The 16,036-nt window shown below is 50.6% G+C and overlaps 1 protein-coding gene across 2 annotated transcripts in view; it reads left to right on the top strand.

Annotated features, from left to right (window-relative positions):
• ZC3H18 (zinc finger CCCH-type containing 18) overlaps positions 1-16,036 on the top strand; it is a 63,723-nt gene that overhangs the window by 19,621 nt on the left and 28,066 nt on the right. For both annotated transcript variants that reach the window (XM_035282752.3, XM_002761251.7), the window contains 3 exons: positions 9,625-9,773; positions 10,071-10,163; positions 11,244-11,401. In XM_035282752.3, coding sequence (XP_035138643.1) covers positions 9,625-9,773; positions 10,071-10,163; positions 11,244-11,401 — 400 coding nt within the window. The remainder of the gene's footprint in view (positions 1-9,624; positions 9,774-10,070; positions 10,164-11,243; positions 11,402-16,036) is intronic.

Here is a 16,036-nt window from a genome sequence, read left to right on the forward strand (position 1 = left end):
AAAAATTAGCAGGGCCTGGTGGCACGCACATGTCATCCGAGCTATGTGGTAGGTGGTAGGTGGGGGCTGAGGTGGGTGGATCACTTGAGCCTGGGAAGTTGAGACTGCAGTTCAGCCGTGATCGTGCCATTGTACTCCAGCCTGGGTGACAGTGAGACCCTGCCTCTAAAAAAAAAGAAATCAGAAGCTAGATCAGGAGGTATTTTTGCAGCTCAATCGAGTGTTATCAATAACTCATTTCAGGAGTACTTTCATTCTTTCGAGTGAGGTGATACTGTACAGAGAAAGTGGCTGATTCTTACCATTTTCTAGATCTCGTCTCCCGGTGCTTCTTAGTTATGAGAAATTTGGATGTAAATGTTTTTGCCTACCTGCAGTTTGTAAGCTTGGTGTGAAATTGAAATTCATTGGTTTATGATCCCTCGAGCACAAGTTATTTAAAAACAAAGTTTGTTGTGTTGCCAAGGATGTGGAGACGTCGGAACCCTCATTCACTGCTGTCGAGAAGGTAAAATGATGCAGCTCCTTTGGAAGCCAGTGTCTCGAAAGCTTCCAGGTACTCACTCACAGGTGCGACCCGGGAGTTCAGCTGCACGTCTGCATCCAGGAGAAGTGGGTGCGTTTATACAAAAGCTTCGATGTGAATGTGAATGGTCACAGCAGCATAATCTTCAGCAGCCTGAGAGAAGGAACATCCCAGGTGTCCGAAAACTGATGAACAGGTGTGGTCTGTCCATGTACAGTGGAATACGACATGGCCATAAAACGCGTGAAGCACTGACACAAGCTGCAGTGTGGACGAACCTTGGAAACGTGCTGAGTGACAGAGGCAGCGCAGAGGCCACTTGTTTATGGCATGTCCAGAACAGACAGATCCACAGAGACAGAAAGGAGATTGATTAGCCATTGCCTGGGCTGAGGGTGGACAGCGATAGCTACTGAGAACAGGATTTCCCATTTGGGGTGATGGAATGTTCTAGAACTAGCTAGTGGTGATTCTTACACAACTTTGTGAATATACTAAAAACCAGTGAATTATACACATTGAATGGGGGTATTTTATGGTCTGTGAATATTATAAAAAGTAGAAAATTCTTTTCTTAAAAGAAACTTGGTAGCTGGGCGTGGTAGTTCACACCTGTAATCTTAGGACTCTGGGAAGCTGAGCTGGGAGGATTGCTTGATCCCAGGAGTGCAAGACCAGCCTGGGCAACATGAGAAGAGCCCGTCTTTCTTTTTTAAATTACTTGTAGAGACAGGGTCTCACTATATTGCTCAGGCTGGTCTCAAATACTAGGCTCAAGTGATCCTCCCAAAGTATGGGAATGACAGGCATGAGCCATTGACCTGGCCTCTCTTAGCTTTATCTCTGTGACAAGTTGTGGTGTATAGATTAATCAGCTATCACCTAGTGGACACATTGACATTTGTGACAGTGGACAGCAAAATGCACTGGGAACACAACTTGTGAACACTTTAAAGTGCCAGAGCTTCGTGTGCCTGCCTGCCTCCACAGCACATACCCTGCGGGTGGGGCTGTAGTCGTTCATGGGATGTTTTCACCTCTCGTGGGCCTGTGTTGGATCATCAGGACACAGAGTTCTAGCCCCAGAGGAGTAAGGAGCGTTTTCTTTAAACTGTGTCCCACTTTGGGTTTCTTTTGGGTTTTTTTTTTTGAGACAGAGTCTTGCTGTGTTGCCCAGGCTGGAGTTCAGTGGTGCGATCTCGGCTCACTGCAACCTTCGCCTCCTGGGTTCAAGCACTACTTCTGCATCAGCCTCCCAAATAGCTGGGACCACAGGTGCAGACCACCATGCCCAGGTAATGTTTGTATTTTTAGTAGAGATGGGGTTTCACCATGTTGACCAGGATGGTCTCGATCTCCTGACCTCGTGATCCGCCCGCCTTGCCCTCCCAAAGTGCTGGGATTACAGGCATGAGCCATCGCGCCCGGCCTAGAAACCACTTTTTAAGTGTACAGTTCATATTAAATACATTCACGTTGTCGTGTAGCAACCATCACCCATGGCTCACAGTGTAATCCCAGCACTGTGGGAGGCCAAGGCTGATGGATCACGAGGTCGGGAGTTCGAGACCAGCCTGACCAACATGGTGAAACCCCGTCTCTACTTAAAATACAAAAGTTAATTGGGCGTGGTAGCGCGCACCTGTAATCCCAGCTACCGGGGAGGCTGAGGCAGGAGAATTGCTTAAACCTGGGAGGTGGAGGTTTCAGTGAGCTGAGATCGTGCCATTGCACTCCAGCCTGGGCAACAGAAAGAGACTCTGTCTCAAAAAAAAAAAAAGATTAATATTTCTTCGTGTGGAGTGGCTGCATTGGGTTATCCCCATCTGTGGATGGACACCTGGGTGGCTTCTACCTCTAGGCTATTGTGAATAGAGCTGCTATGAACATGGATGTCAAAAATGTCTCTTCCGACCCTGCTTTCAGTTCTTTGGCTCATGCCTGACAATGGAATTGCTGATGACGTGGTCATTCTCCATGTCACCTCTCGAGGAACCACCCAGCCGTGTTCTCAGTTGCAGCGCAGAAGGCTTCCGGTCCCTCCACATCCTCAGCAGTACTCTGTGCTCTGTTCTGACTGCAGCTGTTCCATTGGGTGTGAAGCAGTGTCTTATGGGGTTTGATTTGCATTTCCCTGAAGATTAGAGGTGTGTGTAGTTTTTTCATTTGCCTGTTGGCCATTTGTGTATCTTCCTTGGAGAAATGTCTTCTGTTCAGTATTGAATCCTTGCATTTTCTTTTGTGTTTGAAGCAGTAGGTCTCAGTGTTGTCTGTGAACCCCTGGGAGTCACTGAGACCCTTTCAGGGGACCCTGAGGTCAAAGTTATATTTATTTATTTGTTTTCTATTTTATTTTACTTTTTTGAGACAGAGCGTCTCCCTGTCACCCAGGCTGGAGTGCAGTGGCACGATCTCAGCTCACCGCAACCTCCACCTCCCGGATTCAAGTGATTCCCCTGCCTCAGCCTCCCGAGTAGCTGGGATTACAGGCATGTGCCACGACGCCCAGCTAATTTTTGTGTTTTAGTAGAGATGGGGTTTCACCATGTTGGTCAGGCTCATCTCGACCTCCTGACCTCAAATGATCCACCCGCCTCAGCCTCCCAAATTGAAACTGTATTTATATTAATAGTAAGACTGTGCCGGATGCTCACTGAGCACTGGCATTTCAAATGCCACTTTACTTCATGTCTATGCTGTAGTAACAATTGTGATTTAATCACATCTTTTTTTTTTTTTTTTTTCCCATAAGACGCAGTCTCATTCTGTCGCCAGGCTGGAGTGCAGTGGCACGATCTCAGCTCACTACAACCTCTGACCCCCAGGTTCAAGCAATTCCCCCACTTCAGGCTCCCGAGTAACTGGGACTGCATGCACACACCACCACGCCCGGCTGTGGTTTAGTAGAGACAGGGTTTCACCACGTTGGTGAGGATGGTCTCTGTCTTCTGACCTGATGATCCACCTGACTTGGCCTCCCAGAGTGCTGGGGTTACAGGCGTGAGCCATCGCACCCAGACAATTTAAATCTTACACTTCAGTATGATCTTTTATTTATTTTTATTTGTAAAGTCTTTTTAAAAATACAACTTTATTATAATAATAGTATAATTTATGTGCCATCAAACTGACCCATTTTAAGGACACAGTTCTGTGATTTTTAATATATTCTCCCCGTTGTGCAGCCCGTTTTTAGAGTATTTTCATCACCCCAGTAGACCCCGCAATGCAGGTATTCCCCGTATCCACAGGGCGCAGTGTTCCACGACACCACCCACCCCACACTCCCATGGGTGCCCAAAACGTCAGATGGTAACAAGCCCTCCAGTATGCTGTGGGTTTTTTATGGGTACATTCCTACGATAAAGTTTAATTTCTAAATTGGACACAGTAAGAGGTTAACCACAATCACCAGTCATAAAACAGAGCAGTTTGGGACAATACACTGTAATAATGGGAGTGTGGTCTCTCCGAAGAGCTCGCTTTGCTGTAGTCAGCCTTCTCATGATGTGAGGCCGAGACAGATGCTCGGCCATGTAGCATTGGGCCACTCTTGACTTTCTGACGATGTGTTAGGAGGAAGGTCGTCTGCCCCAGTGATCCTGGAGCACGGAGCCACGGTGAGGACAGCACTGCCAAGCCCCCAGCAGTTGTTGGCTGAGAGGGCTGCTAAGCCACTAGTAGACGGTTAGCGCTGTGGACAGCATGGATCTGTTGGACCAAGGGATGCTCGTGTCCCAGGTGGAACAGGGGAGGACGGCACAAGATTTCCTCACACTAGTCAGCACAGAACGTCATTTAAAACTTAGGAGTTATTTCTGGAATTTTCCATTTAATATTTTCAGACCACAGGTAACTGAGTTTGCAGAAAGCAGAGGAGGGGTAATACTGTACATGTCTTTCAGCACTCAGCATGGCGGAGTGGCAGCGCAGGTGGAGTCCCCTGCCAGCACTCCAGTCCCGCAGTCTCAAGGGGCAGCATGCGAAGGGTTTGAGCTGCAGCTGACCCTGTGTGCTGTCCGTGGAGCACACGTGCACGAGGAAGACTGGCAGACACGCCAGGGAATGCAGATCCGGGTTTTAGCAGGAACAAAGGAGGCCCACAGCTTCAAGGCAAACAACGGACAGTGTTAGCAATATTAAAATTAAAATCGGGCTGGGTGCGGTGGCTCACGCCTGTCACCCCAACACTTTGGGAGGCCAAGGTGGGCGGATCACCAGAGGTTGGGAGTTCCAGAGCAACATGGAAAAACCTTGTCTCTACTGAAAATACCAAACAAAAATTAGTGAGGCATGTGGCGAGTACCTGTGATGCCAGCAGGCGGCTGAGGAGGCTGAGGCAGGAGAATCGCTGGAGCCCGGAAGGTGGAGGTTGCGATGAGATGAAATCACACCATTGAACTCCAGCCTGGCAACAAGAGCGAAAGTCTGTCTCAAAAATAAAGAAAATTAAAATGGGAACTTTCCATTGAAAACTGGACTTTTGAAAAATACAGTCACTGTGTGCTCTACAGATTCTCGGTGGGAAAGGACTTTTTCAGGTGACCGTTGCAGGATGTCACAGAATCGTGCATGGGCAAAAGACCCACTCAAAGTTCGGGATAGACCAGTGGACTTCAGAGGAACCGGGTTAGAAAAGTTTGGCCATGGGGTTCGATCGCAGCTCACTGTAAGGAGCCTTCCCTTGTTGAGTGCGGTGTCAGGAAGAACCTCCCAGCACGTCGGAAAAGGCTCTTGCGACGCCCCTCTCTCCAGCTGCCTCTCTGTGTGGGGCTGTAGCGTCCTCTCCAGCTTCAGCCCCGGCAGCCCATCATGGCCAGATGCAGATGTGAGCCCACGTGTCTTCCAGGTTCAGCATTGAAGAGACGGGCAAAAAGGCAAAGAATTCTACTCTTCTCACCAAATACTTTAAAAATACCTTCTTAAATATTTGTTACCATATATTGGATTTCTTGTTATTGTTAAATAGTGAGATATCTTTAAATGTGTCTTAATTTTTTTTTTTTTTTTTTTTGAGACGGAGTTTCGCTCTTGTTACCCAGGCTGGAGTGCAATGGCGCGATCTCGGCTCATCTCAACCTCCGCCTCCTGGGTTCAGGCAATTCTCCTGCCTCAGCCTCCTGACTGAGTAGCTGGGATTACAGGCACATGCCACCGTGCCCGACTAATTTTTTGTATTTTTAGTAGAGACGGGGTTTCACCATGTTGACCAGGATGATCTTGATCTCTTGACCTCATGATCTGCCCGCCCCGGCCTCCCACAGTGCTGGGATTACAGGCGTGAGCCACCGCACCCGGCCTTAAAGTCTCTTAATTTTTAATACCATACACATCAATAGAAATGACCCATAAACCAAGTAAGTAGAGTAAATGGATATTTACTGTGCTCAGAATTAAAAGAGACATGTACAGCTGTTTCATGTGCAGGCTGTACTGCAGCATGAGCTTTAGTCCCTGGCATCTCTGTGAGTTTCCAGATTTCCACGTGGCGGATCTGTTGCTGCCAAGCTTGCAGGTTCCCTTTTTGTGGTTATATTGTGTGGTTCAACACAGAACATAACATGCTCAGAAAAAAGCCGGGAAGATTGATGGATTGAGCCCCTGGAAATTGGTGACTGCCTCTGGCAGTGGCCCTGGAGGCACGGGGCAGGAGGTCGACTTCACCGCGTACCCTATAGAGTATGTGGGGATTCTTTATTTACAGGTATCTCAGTTTGTTATGAAATGTTTTATATGAGTAAAATAACAGTGTTTACACAGGGATAAAGATGAGTAAGAGAACAAAGCAGTTGCTGGCGTTCCAGTTGTAAAAAGGTGTTCGTCCTGCCCTGAGGCCCCGTGTGTCAGAAACAGCACTTAGGCGTTCCCGCCCCGCTCCAGGGGCTTCCGTCTCGCCCTCTTCTGGCCTGAGGCCGTGTCTGTGTACACAGTCTCCGCACAATTGTCTTATACTGCTAGAATCACAGTCCACGCGAATTTTGGGTTTGAAGTTCCAGTTAGAAACAGAAGACAGTACACTTTGTAAACCAGAATATCTTCATTTTTCCTTCTATTTTCTGGAGAATTTTCTTTCTTGTCTTTTCTTTCAACAAATGCTCTTTAAGCCGGGTGTGGTGGCTCATGCCTGTAATCCCAGCACTTTGAGAGGCTGAGGTGGGTGGATCACCTGAGGTCAGGAGTTCAACACCAGCCTGACCAAAGTGGAGAAACCCCATCTCTTAGCACTGAAAATACAAAATCAGCTGGGCATGGTGGCGCATGCCTGTAATCTCAGCTACTTGGGAGGCTGAGGGAGGGGAATCACTTGAACCCGGGAGGTGAGGTTGCAGTGAGCCAAGAGCATGCCATTGCACTCCAGCCTGGGCAGCAACAGGAAAACTCCATCTCAAAGCAAAAAATGCTTTTGCCGGGCATGGTGGCTCATGCCTGTAATCCCAGCACTTTGGGAGGCCGAGGCAGGTGGATCACGAGGTCAAGAGATCGAGACCATCCTCCTCAACATGGTGAAACCCTGCCTCTACTAAAAATACAAAAAATTAGCTGGGCATGGTGGTGTGCGCCTGTAATCCCAGCTACTCAGGAGGCTGAGGCAGGAGAATTGCCTGAATCCAGGAGGTAGAGGTTGTGATGAGCCAAGATCGCACCATTGCACTCCAGCCTGGGTAACAAGAGCGAAACTCTGTCTCAAAAAAAAAAAATGCTTTTTAAATTATGAAAGTAAGGCTGGGCACAGTGGCTGACGCCTGTAATCCCAGCAGTTTAGAAGGCTGGGCAGCGGATCACCTGAGATCAGGAGTTTGAGACCAGCCTGGCTAACATGGCAAAACCCCATTTCTATTGAAAATACAAAAATTAGCCAGGTGTGGTGGTGCAGGCCTGTAATCCCAGCTACTTGGGAGGCTGAGGCAGGAGAATGGCTTGGACCCATGAGGTGGAGCTTGGCAGTGAGCCAAGATCATGCTACTGCACTCCAGCCTGGGTAATAGAGCCAGACTCCATCTCAAAAAAAAAAGTAATATGGGCTGGCAGAGGTCAAGAGAGTAAAAGATAAAGCCTCTGTCCACTTTCCCGACAGTTGGGTGTGTTTCTACACAGATAAAAGTTCACGTTTTAAAAGGGTGGATGGGACAGCGGTATTCCTTTTGCCTGACGTCTGCTGGGTGTTATACTTTGTACACGTAGTGTCCCGACTCTGCCTACAGACAGACTGTGCTGCTTTCCAGAGCCATCTTCCTCTTTACTCTGGTGGCCAGGGGTCAGGGCAGCGCTTAGCACTCCCCAGGCAGGTGGTCCCCGAGAGCTGAACACTGTCACCCACCTGTGTCTGGTCTCTAGGGACAGCCCCATGCTCACCTTCTCACCTTGCCCTTCGATGCTCACTGGTTTGTTCTCTTCTGCCCTGTTCCTCCTTCCTCCGCCTGCCAATATCGGTGAGAAAGGGTCTGTTTTGACAGTGGGTTCGTAGACGATGTCCTAAAAATTTTTGTAAATACCGAAAAGGGCAAAGAATAACACACTTAGCCACCGCCCAGATACGTACTTGAGATGAAAAAGGAGTATAGAAAAGCTGTGGCTTATGTTTCAGCACTTCTCTGCACTTGGACGTTTTTTACACTGAGCTGCTTTTACTGTTTGTTACACAGGCGATTCTGAATATTGTCTGAGTATTTGAAGAGGCAAACCATGACAAGCTCCGTAGTGTGTTGAGTCTTTGGGAGATGTATGACTGCATAGTCTGTTTTTCTTTAAATCTCTCTGAGGTTCTGGATTTTTGAATACCCTATAGAATAACATTTCCCAGCCTCTTTTGACTTAGGTGTGATCTGTTATTTTTTTTACCTCACTCCTCATGTGTGATCTTTTAAACGCTTTTAGAATTTTTTTTTTTTTTGGAGACAGTGTTTCACACTTGTTGCCGAGGCTGGAGTGCAATGGCACGATCTCAGCTCACTGCAACCTCTGCCTCTTGAGTTCAAGTGATTCTCCTGCCTCAGCCTCCCAAGTAGCTGGGATTACAGTGTGCGCCACCACCCCCAGCTAATTTTTGTATTTTTAGTAGAGACGACGTTTCACCATGTTGGTCAGGCTGGTCTTGAACTCCTCACCTTGAACACCTCCTTGATCCCCCCAACGTTGGCCTCCCAAAGTGCTGGGATTACAGACGTGAGCCATTGTGCCCGGCCTAGACATCTTAAACATTGCTTTGTCATTTTTGCATTCCCAGAGAGGCAGTTTTACTTTCTTTCGTGCTTAATTTAGGTTAACATTGTTGTTATGTTGTATTGAGTTGGTTTTAATTCAAGCTTAAGTGTTGGTGATGTTCAGGGTTACAATTTTGAATGACGTCGAAGCTAACTGCACGTTAACCCGCTGAACACGTTCTTTAAAACCGCTTGGGTACTGCATGACACACTACTGTCTGTTCAGAAAAGGACATTTTTAAGAAGCGATTCACTCACTGATGGACTTAAACACTTAGATGTCTTCTGTTCTGCACCGAGAAGTCGAGGTTTCCTCTACTAACCCTGATGTTCTGTTGAAAATGAAGGCTTGTGATGGTTACTTGTGAGCAAAGTGTAAAAGCCCATTTAAGTTCCAGAAAGATCTTGAAATGCTCTGTGAGAGTTCTGAGAAGGTTGAGAGGAGGCCAAGGGCGTCCTGCCTGCACCGCCACCTTCCGGTCGGTGTTAAGGCTCCTCACTGACGTCTGTTTCAGCTCGAGCATAGTTACATCCAGTTGCACCTAGAGGAGCCTGGGCCGGGGCTGGGAGCAAGGCTGTGGGGCTTTTCTGGTTTAAGGGGAAAGTGAATACTCAGACGGTTGATAACGCTTGAACTCTCTACAAAGGGACTTTGAAACAGGCTGTTTCCTCTGAGCAAGGTGCCCCGGGGGCCTGGCAGCCTCTGGGGAACTGCTATGTCTGGGCAGGTGCCGCCGCCTGGGCTCGTCCTGCCCACCCTTTCAGTACCCACGAGTGGCCAGGCCAGGCCTGGGTAAACATGGCTGCTAGTCCCCCACCCCCACCCCCACCCCAGCTGCTGCCCTTGTGCAGTTAGGCTCTTGTGGACCCTTTCTGATCTCACTTTTGTTTCCATAGGGAACTGTACCTGGGGAATGAATTGTAGGTTTATACACCCTGGAGTGAACGACAAGGGAAACTACTCCCTAATCACCAAAGCCGACCCCTTCCCGCCCAACGGTGCCCCGCCTCTCGGACCTCACCCGCTGATGCCCGCCAACCCTTGGGTGCGTGATGCCTCTTCTTTCATTGTGAGCACATCAGCCAGCTGAGCTTCTGTGTGAATCCCAAGCTTAAGACAAGTGTCTGTGCCTTGTGGAAAAGCTTCAGCACAGGCTCAGCCCCGGTCAGATGCTTCCGTGGTCCCAAGTGGAAGCAGGCCTCAGCTTTCCGGGGACGGGTGAGGCTTGCTGGAAGGAGGGTGCCCACTCAGAGCTCTGTGCTGTTGATGTTTTCACCGTCTGATTTCTCTGTACACTTGAACGTTTTACTTTCTCACCTTCTCCCTTCTCATTTTTCAATAGGGTGGGCCAGTAGCTGATGAAATTTTGCCTCCACCCCCCCCAGAGCCCCCGACAGAGAGCGCCTGGGAACGAGGACTCCGGCATGCAAAGGAGGTAACAGAACTCAGCAGAAAACCCGACAAGAAAGACCACAAGAGTGGTCCTTGCACAAAACTAGTATTTCCTGGGTGCAGAGGCAGTCACGGGAGGCTCAGTAAAGCCTCTGAAGTTACGGGGCTGTTTCTGTCGTTTCTTTGGGGTTTTTTGGTTTTTTTGCTTCCTTGTTTGTTTTTGAGATGGAGTATTGCTCTTATTGCCCAGGCTGGAGTACAGTGGCCCAGTCTCAGCTTACTGCAGCCTCCGCCTCCCAGGTTCATGCAATTCTCTCCTGCCTCAGCCTCCCAAATAGCTGGGATTACAGGCATGCGCCACCAGGCCTGGAAGGATAAAAAGTTATGTCTGCCTCAGAGGCAGCAGCCCAGTAGGCCTGGGAGTCCCATCCAGGACATACCCTCTGTCTTCATGTGGCGGGATCAGCACTGCACCACACCCTGGCTGGCGCTGCCCACGAGCACAGAGGCAGTCTGTAACCACTCCGAGAAAGCCTGGTGAGGCTGCCCATGCTGCCCCCCAGGATCTGTGCCCCAGGCTCCTGAGACTCTGTCTGCTCTTTTGGACAGAACCTGGGGCTTTCTGGCCCCGTCACTGCACATTCCCTCCCTCTAGGCCCACTTTGGCCCCAGTGTATGAGCTTAAGCTCTGGGAACCCAGTCTCCCGGCACCCAGCCCTGCTCCCTCATTTTCCTGGCCGGCTTCTCTGCTGGGAGATGACAGACAAGATGCTCCTCCTCACTTCCTCGGCACGTCACCTCCTTCTCTCTGAGATTCTAGCCACTCCACGTGCCGCTTATCACTGAGTAACTGGGTCTTCCTGGTTCAGCCCCGAGGGTAGTTGAAGGAAGTGATGAGAACCTCACATGGAGGCCGGGGCAGCTGTTGGTGAAGAGACGGGCACAGACTGCCCTCCTCCCCAGAAAGATGCCTGCACTGTGTCCGCCCCTCACCGCGAGCACTGCAGCGTGGAGCTCCTGCTCTTACAGGGCTGCTGCATCCGGTGGGCGGCTCCTTCTGTGTCTACCAACAGCAGCGTCAGTATCCACCTCCACGTTGACTTCTTTCTTCTTACAACGGTAGGTTTTAAAAAAAGCAACTATCCGAAAAGAACAGGAGCCCGATTTTGAAGAGAAAAGGTTTACGGTGACCATTGGCGAAGACGAACGGGAATTTGACAAAGAAAATGAAGTTTTTCGGGATTGGAATTCTCGGCTCCCGAGAGATGTCAGAGACACAGTGTAAGGAATGACCTTGCCTGCCTCTCCCTTTCCTCCCCGGGTGTGGCTGTGCTCCGGAGAGGGTGGCCGTGCGCAGGGCCCAGGGTGTGCTCCTCGGGGCCCAGCGCCTCTCACTGGGGTCATGTTAACTACACTCCCAGGATCAGTCAGGCACGGTTCTCACAGTCAGCTGATCCCAGGTTTTTGCTCCTAGGAAGGAAGCGTTACGGCTCTGAGCTCTGGGAGTTCTCGCAGCTGTCCTTGAGGCCTCGGGAGCCCCACAAGTCTGTGTTCCTGTCTCCTCTCCCCACCCCACATTCCCTGGGAGCTGGGAACACAGCAGTGCTTCTCTTCACTGGCCGTGCTGTCTTCACCGCTCCTCCTCCGAGGCGTTTAGGGCCGGTACCTTTTTTCGAGATGGAGTCTTGTTCTTTTGCCCAGGCTGGAGTGCAGTGGTGCAATCCCCGCTCACTGCAACCTCTGCCTCCCGAGGAGCTGGGACTATGGCGTGCGCCTCCGAGCTGGGCCCATTTATGGTTGGTCTTTAACTCCCTTACAGAAGAAGTGCCTGAGGTTGGAGGGTGGAAGTCACATCTTTGCGTGGCTTCAGAATGCTGCTCTCCTCTGCCGGATGGATGGGCGTGAGCTTCAGGCAGGGAGCTGGGTTATCATTCTGTCAGATCTGCATTGGAGCAGCATTTTGCTGGGCTCGAGCAACCCTGTACATTCCTGGTTCCTAGCGGGGAATCGTGATGACTGATTTCTGTCTGGAAGGAGAATAAAAGGCGCACCAGAAAGGAAGGCGGGCAGTGCTTGCACTCCAGGATTCGGTCCTGTTGACTTGGCCCTGCAAGGCCCTTCTCAGTCCTTGCTGAGCAGACTCCCCTGGGCTTTCTGCCTGCAGAAGTTGGGGGAGGAAGCTCCAGCGGCCCCCACCTGCCCCAGCAGTGACAACTCGAGATTGAAGGGATAGGTATTTACAGACTTGGTTAAATGTACATTTTCTAATTAAATTGCGTGTGGAATGTCAGATCACAGAAAGGAGGAAGCGTTTGGGTCAGAACTCTGTAGGGTCGTCGGGGCCTCCCGAAGCTCTAGAGGCCTTTGTTTTTTGCTTGTTTATTTCGCTGTGGATATCATCTTTCCTGCCTCACAGCTCTTGCGCACAGAACACTCTGTAAATATGTGGGGAAGGATGGATTTCAGAGCCTGGGCGTGATCCCTGACACTCTATTTCAGTGTCCCTGGCTGCAGCAGGGACCTGAAAACTGCCTGCTTGGGAATGGTTCAGCAGGTCTCTGAGGTTTTGTGCCTCTGTGTGTGTTTCACATGTCAGTGTTGGTGGCAGAAACAACCAACTGGCAGCTCCCATCCTGGCACCAGGTGACAGAAGCTGGCTCTTGGCCCCCCAGCTTCTCTCCCAGGAGCTGGTGTCTACACTGCAGGGCCCCTGAATTTTAAAGCCTCAGCAGTCAGGGCCAAAAGGTTTCATTGGCGTCTTAGAGCCGGGTTTCTGCTTATGTTTGTGTTTCGTTTGTTTTTATATAACGGTCTCTGTGCATGTTACAGTTAGCCTGGGGCCTTTTGTGCCAGGCCTCATCCCAGATCTGGTGAGTCAAGACCTCTGGGAACAGGATTAGGGTGCATGTGTCACAGTGGCGAGGTGCCCTGGCTGTTTCTGATAGACACGGTGGGAAGAACTGTCAACCAGGGTCCTGCCAGGAGGGTGAAGGCCACCCACATATTTAATTAGAAAATGTACATGTTTTAACCAAGTCTTTAAATACTGTCACAAAGAACCTCTACGGGAAAGGTCAGTCCTCCAGGTGGCTGCGGAGGAAGACACAGTGAGTGGAGGGACCCAGTGCGGCTGGGCTGCCAGGACCCCGAGGGAGAGAAGGAGCTACGCTGCAAGTGCAGGCGTCTTGGTGCCTGCCTTTGGCAGGAGTGGGTCCCCTTGTCACCTGCCTTCTCAGTCCTGCCCATGCCCGCACCTTGTAGGGTGTGCAGGAGGGTGGCTCGCAGCGCAGTTAGCAGTTGGGCTCCAGGGCCTTCACGGCACAGAAGGCCAAACCAACAGCACCCGTGTGTTGGGATCCTGCGTGACAGGCTTCGCGTCTGGTGCTCCTGACCTGTTTTGGGTCATGGCAGGCCGAGGTCAGGGCCGTGTCCCTGCCGCACAGGTGAGGAGAGTGCAGCCTGGATTGATATCTGTGACCTCTTCGTGTGGTGCCTCGACCCCGGCCGCCTGTGCCCCCAGCAGCGTGTTAGAGGTCAGGTTCTTAGGTCCTACCCCAGACAGACTGAGTCTGAAGCTCCAGGGAGAGCCGGGCCGGTGGTTTTTTAACAAGCCCTGTCCTGCATATTAAGTTTGAGAGTCACTGATTTGCAGTAATTCTAGGGACACAGAGCCCTAAAGGTACCACATTATTTTCTTCCCTAATGCTGAGGGTTTTCTGTTTGTTGGCTTTTTGAGGTGAGGTTTGCTGTGTTTGTCAGGCTCATCTCGAACTCCTGGACTCAACGGTTCCTCCCGCCTGAACCTCCTAAGTTGCTGGGAATACAGATGTTAGCCACCTGCTGTGGAGTTTTGCAAGTACTTGTCACATAGAGGCAGCTTCACACAGGCAGGCTCGGGCTGTTGCAGGAAGGCGCTCCCCACACTGCATTGTAGAACAGTGGAATCTGACACCTGTTCAGGCAGTCTTGGAGAAACAGCCTGTGACATGGTATACGGACAAGAAAATGCTTTTTTCTCTATATCTTTTTTGGAATTAAAAAATTCAATTAGCAAGATCACTTAGTAAAAATAATACTTTGCAGCCGGGCACAGTAGCTCACGCCTGTAATCCTAGCACTTCGGGAGGCCGAGGCAGGCGGATTGCCGAGCTCAGGAGTTCAAGACCAGCCTGGGCAGCACAGTGAAACCCGGTCTCTGCTAAAATACAAAAGAAATTAGCCAAGCATGGCAGCATGTACCTGTAGTCACAGTAGCTTGGGAGGCTGAGGCAGGAGAATTGCTTGAACCTGGGAGGCAGAGGTTGTAGTGAACTGGGATCGCACCACTGCTCTCCAGCCTGGGGGACAGCGCGAGACTCTGTCTCTTAAGAAGAAGGATAATAATACTTGGCTAGACAGATGCATCCTGATTCACAGCTTAAAATGTTCCTTTTCTACCACCTCGGGACTTTGTTCAGGTGCCATCTGACTTATAAAACCTCACATATTGGCTGGGCATAGTGGCTCATTCCCGTAATCCTAGTGTTATGGGAGGTCGAGGTGAGCAGATCAATTCAGATTGACTGAGCTCAGGAGTTGGAGACCAGCCTGAGCAGCACGGCCAAACCCTATCTCTACAACATATACGAACATTAGGTGGGTGTGGTGGCACGCACCTGTAGTTCCAGCTGCTCAAGAGGCTGAGGTGGGAGAATCTCCTGAGCCTGAGAGGTGGAGGTTGCCGCGACAGATGGCGCCACTGCACTCCAGCCTGGACAGCAGAGAGAGACTCTTTCTCCAAAAAATCCTCACACATGTAAGACATTAAGAAATGTCATCTCTGCATAGGGCCGCTGTGCCCAGCATAGTCTACCAGTCTAACAGGGACATGTGGCCCAAAAGATACAAGGGCCCTCTGGGGTACACCTGTGAGAAATGTCATCCGTAGTGGCTCCACTGTGAACAGAGTTTCTGATCAGATCAGAGTCAGCCTGTGAGGCCACAGCCAGGGCCATGGACTGGGCCCCTGCCAAATCCCCAAACGTCCCCAGCACCGAAAGTGGTATGGTGCCGGTGTGATAGAGGTGGGGTGCAGGCTACTGTTCTTTGGAGTCTGATGTCAGGGTGGGTACAGGGAAACCAGAACAGTAACTTTCAGAAAGGGAGTGGGTGAGCACCTCCCTCATCCCAGACCCTTAACTGAGAGAGTGCCAGTGGATTCCACCTGGATCTGCTGGTGCCCTGCAGGGAAGTCCCCTGAGTGAGCAGGGAGGAAGGGTTGGGCTCCCTGGGGAGTGACACAGGGAGTACTCCACATGGGTGAGCCCACAGCCCCACAGACTCCAAGGGCAGATGGCTGTGTGGGTGCCCAGGTGCCCGTGGCCTCTGCATGCCTTGAGGACCTCATCCCCTGCCTTCACTTTCAGTGAAGAGCATTGCAACTGGCAGGTGGGCACCAGCCAGACCACGCTGGGTTTGGGTGGTGACAAGAGGCAGCAGGGGGCTACATCGCTGCTCCCTTTTCAAGCTGCCTGGGACCCTCTTCCTCACCTTGGATCTCTGCAGTGGGCAGGGGCATATGAGCATCTGACTCCCGCCTTTGCAACCCTCCACCTGGGTTGAGGTCTGTGCAATTTCAACCTGAACTGTGCGAGTTGCATTTCATTGTGTAATATTGCACTTCAATCACAAGTGGCATTAGACATTTAAGCACTTTTCCTAGTACTTTTTGAACCCGGTTTCCTTGCCATTGAAATGAAATGGTTAAACGAAGTGATCTCTAAGCTCCAAACTTGTAATTCTTACAGTTCTCTATTTGCTAGACTTTTCACCTGCCATGCCTCTCCCTGGGCGGGACTGTGGGCAGAAGCTGCCTCCTGCACCTGGTGGGTATGTCCGGTAGCCCCTCTCAGCCAGGAACTTGTACCCTCCTCTGCA

Source organism: Callithrix jacchus, chromosome 20 (assembly GCF_049354715.1).
Source record: "Callithrix jacchus isolate 240 chromosome 20, calJac240_pri, whole genome shotgun sequence".
In the NCBI taxonomy this organism is placed as follows: Eukaryota; Metazoa; Chordata; class Mammalia; order Primates; family Cebidae; genus Callithrix; species Callithrix jacchus.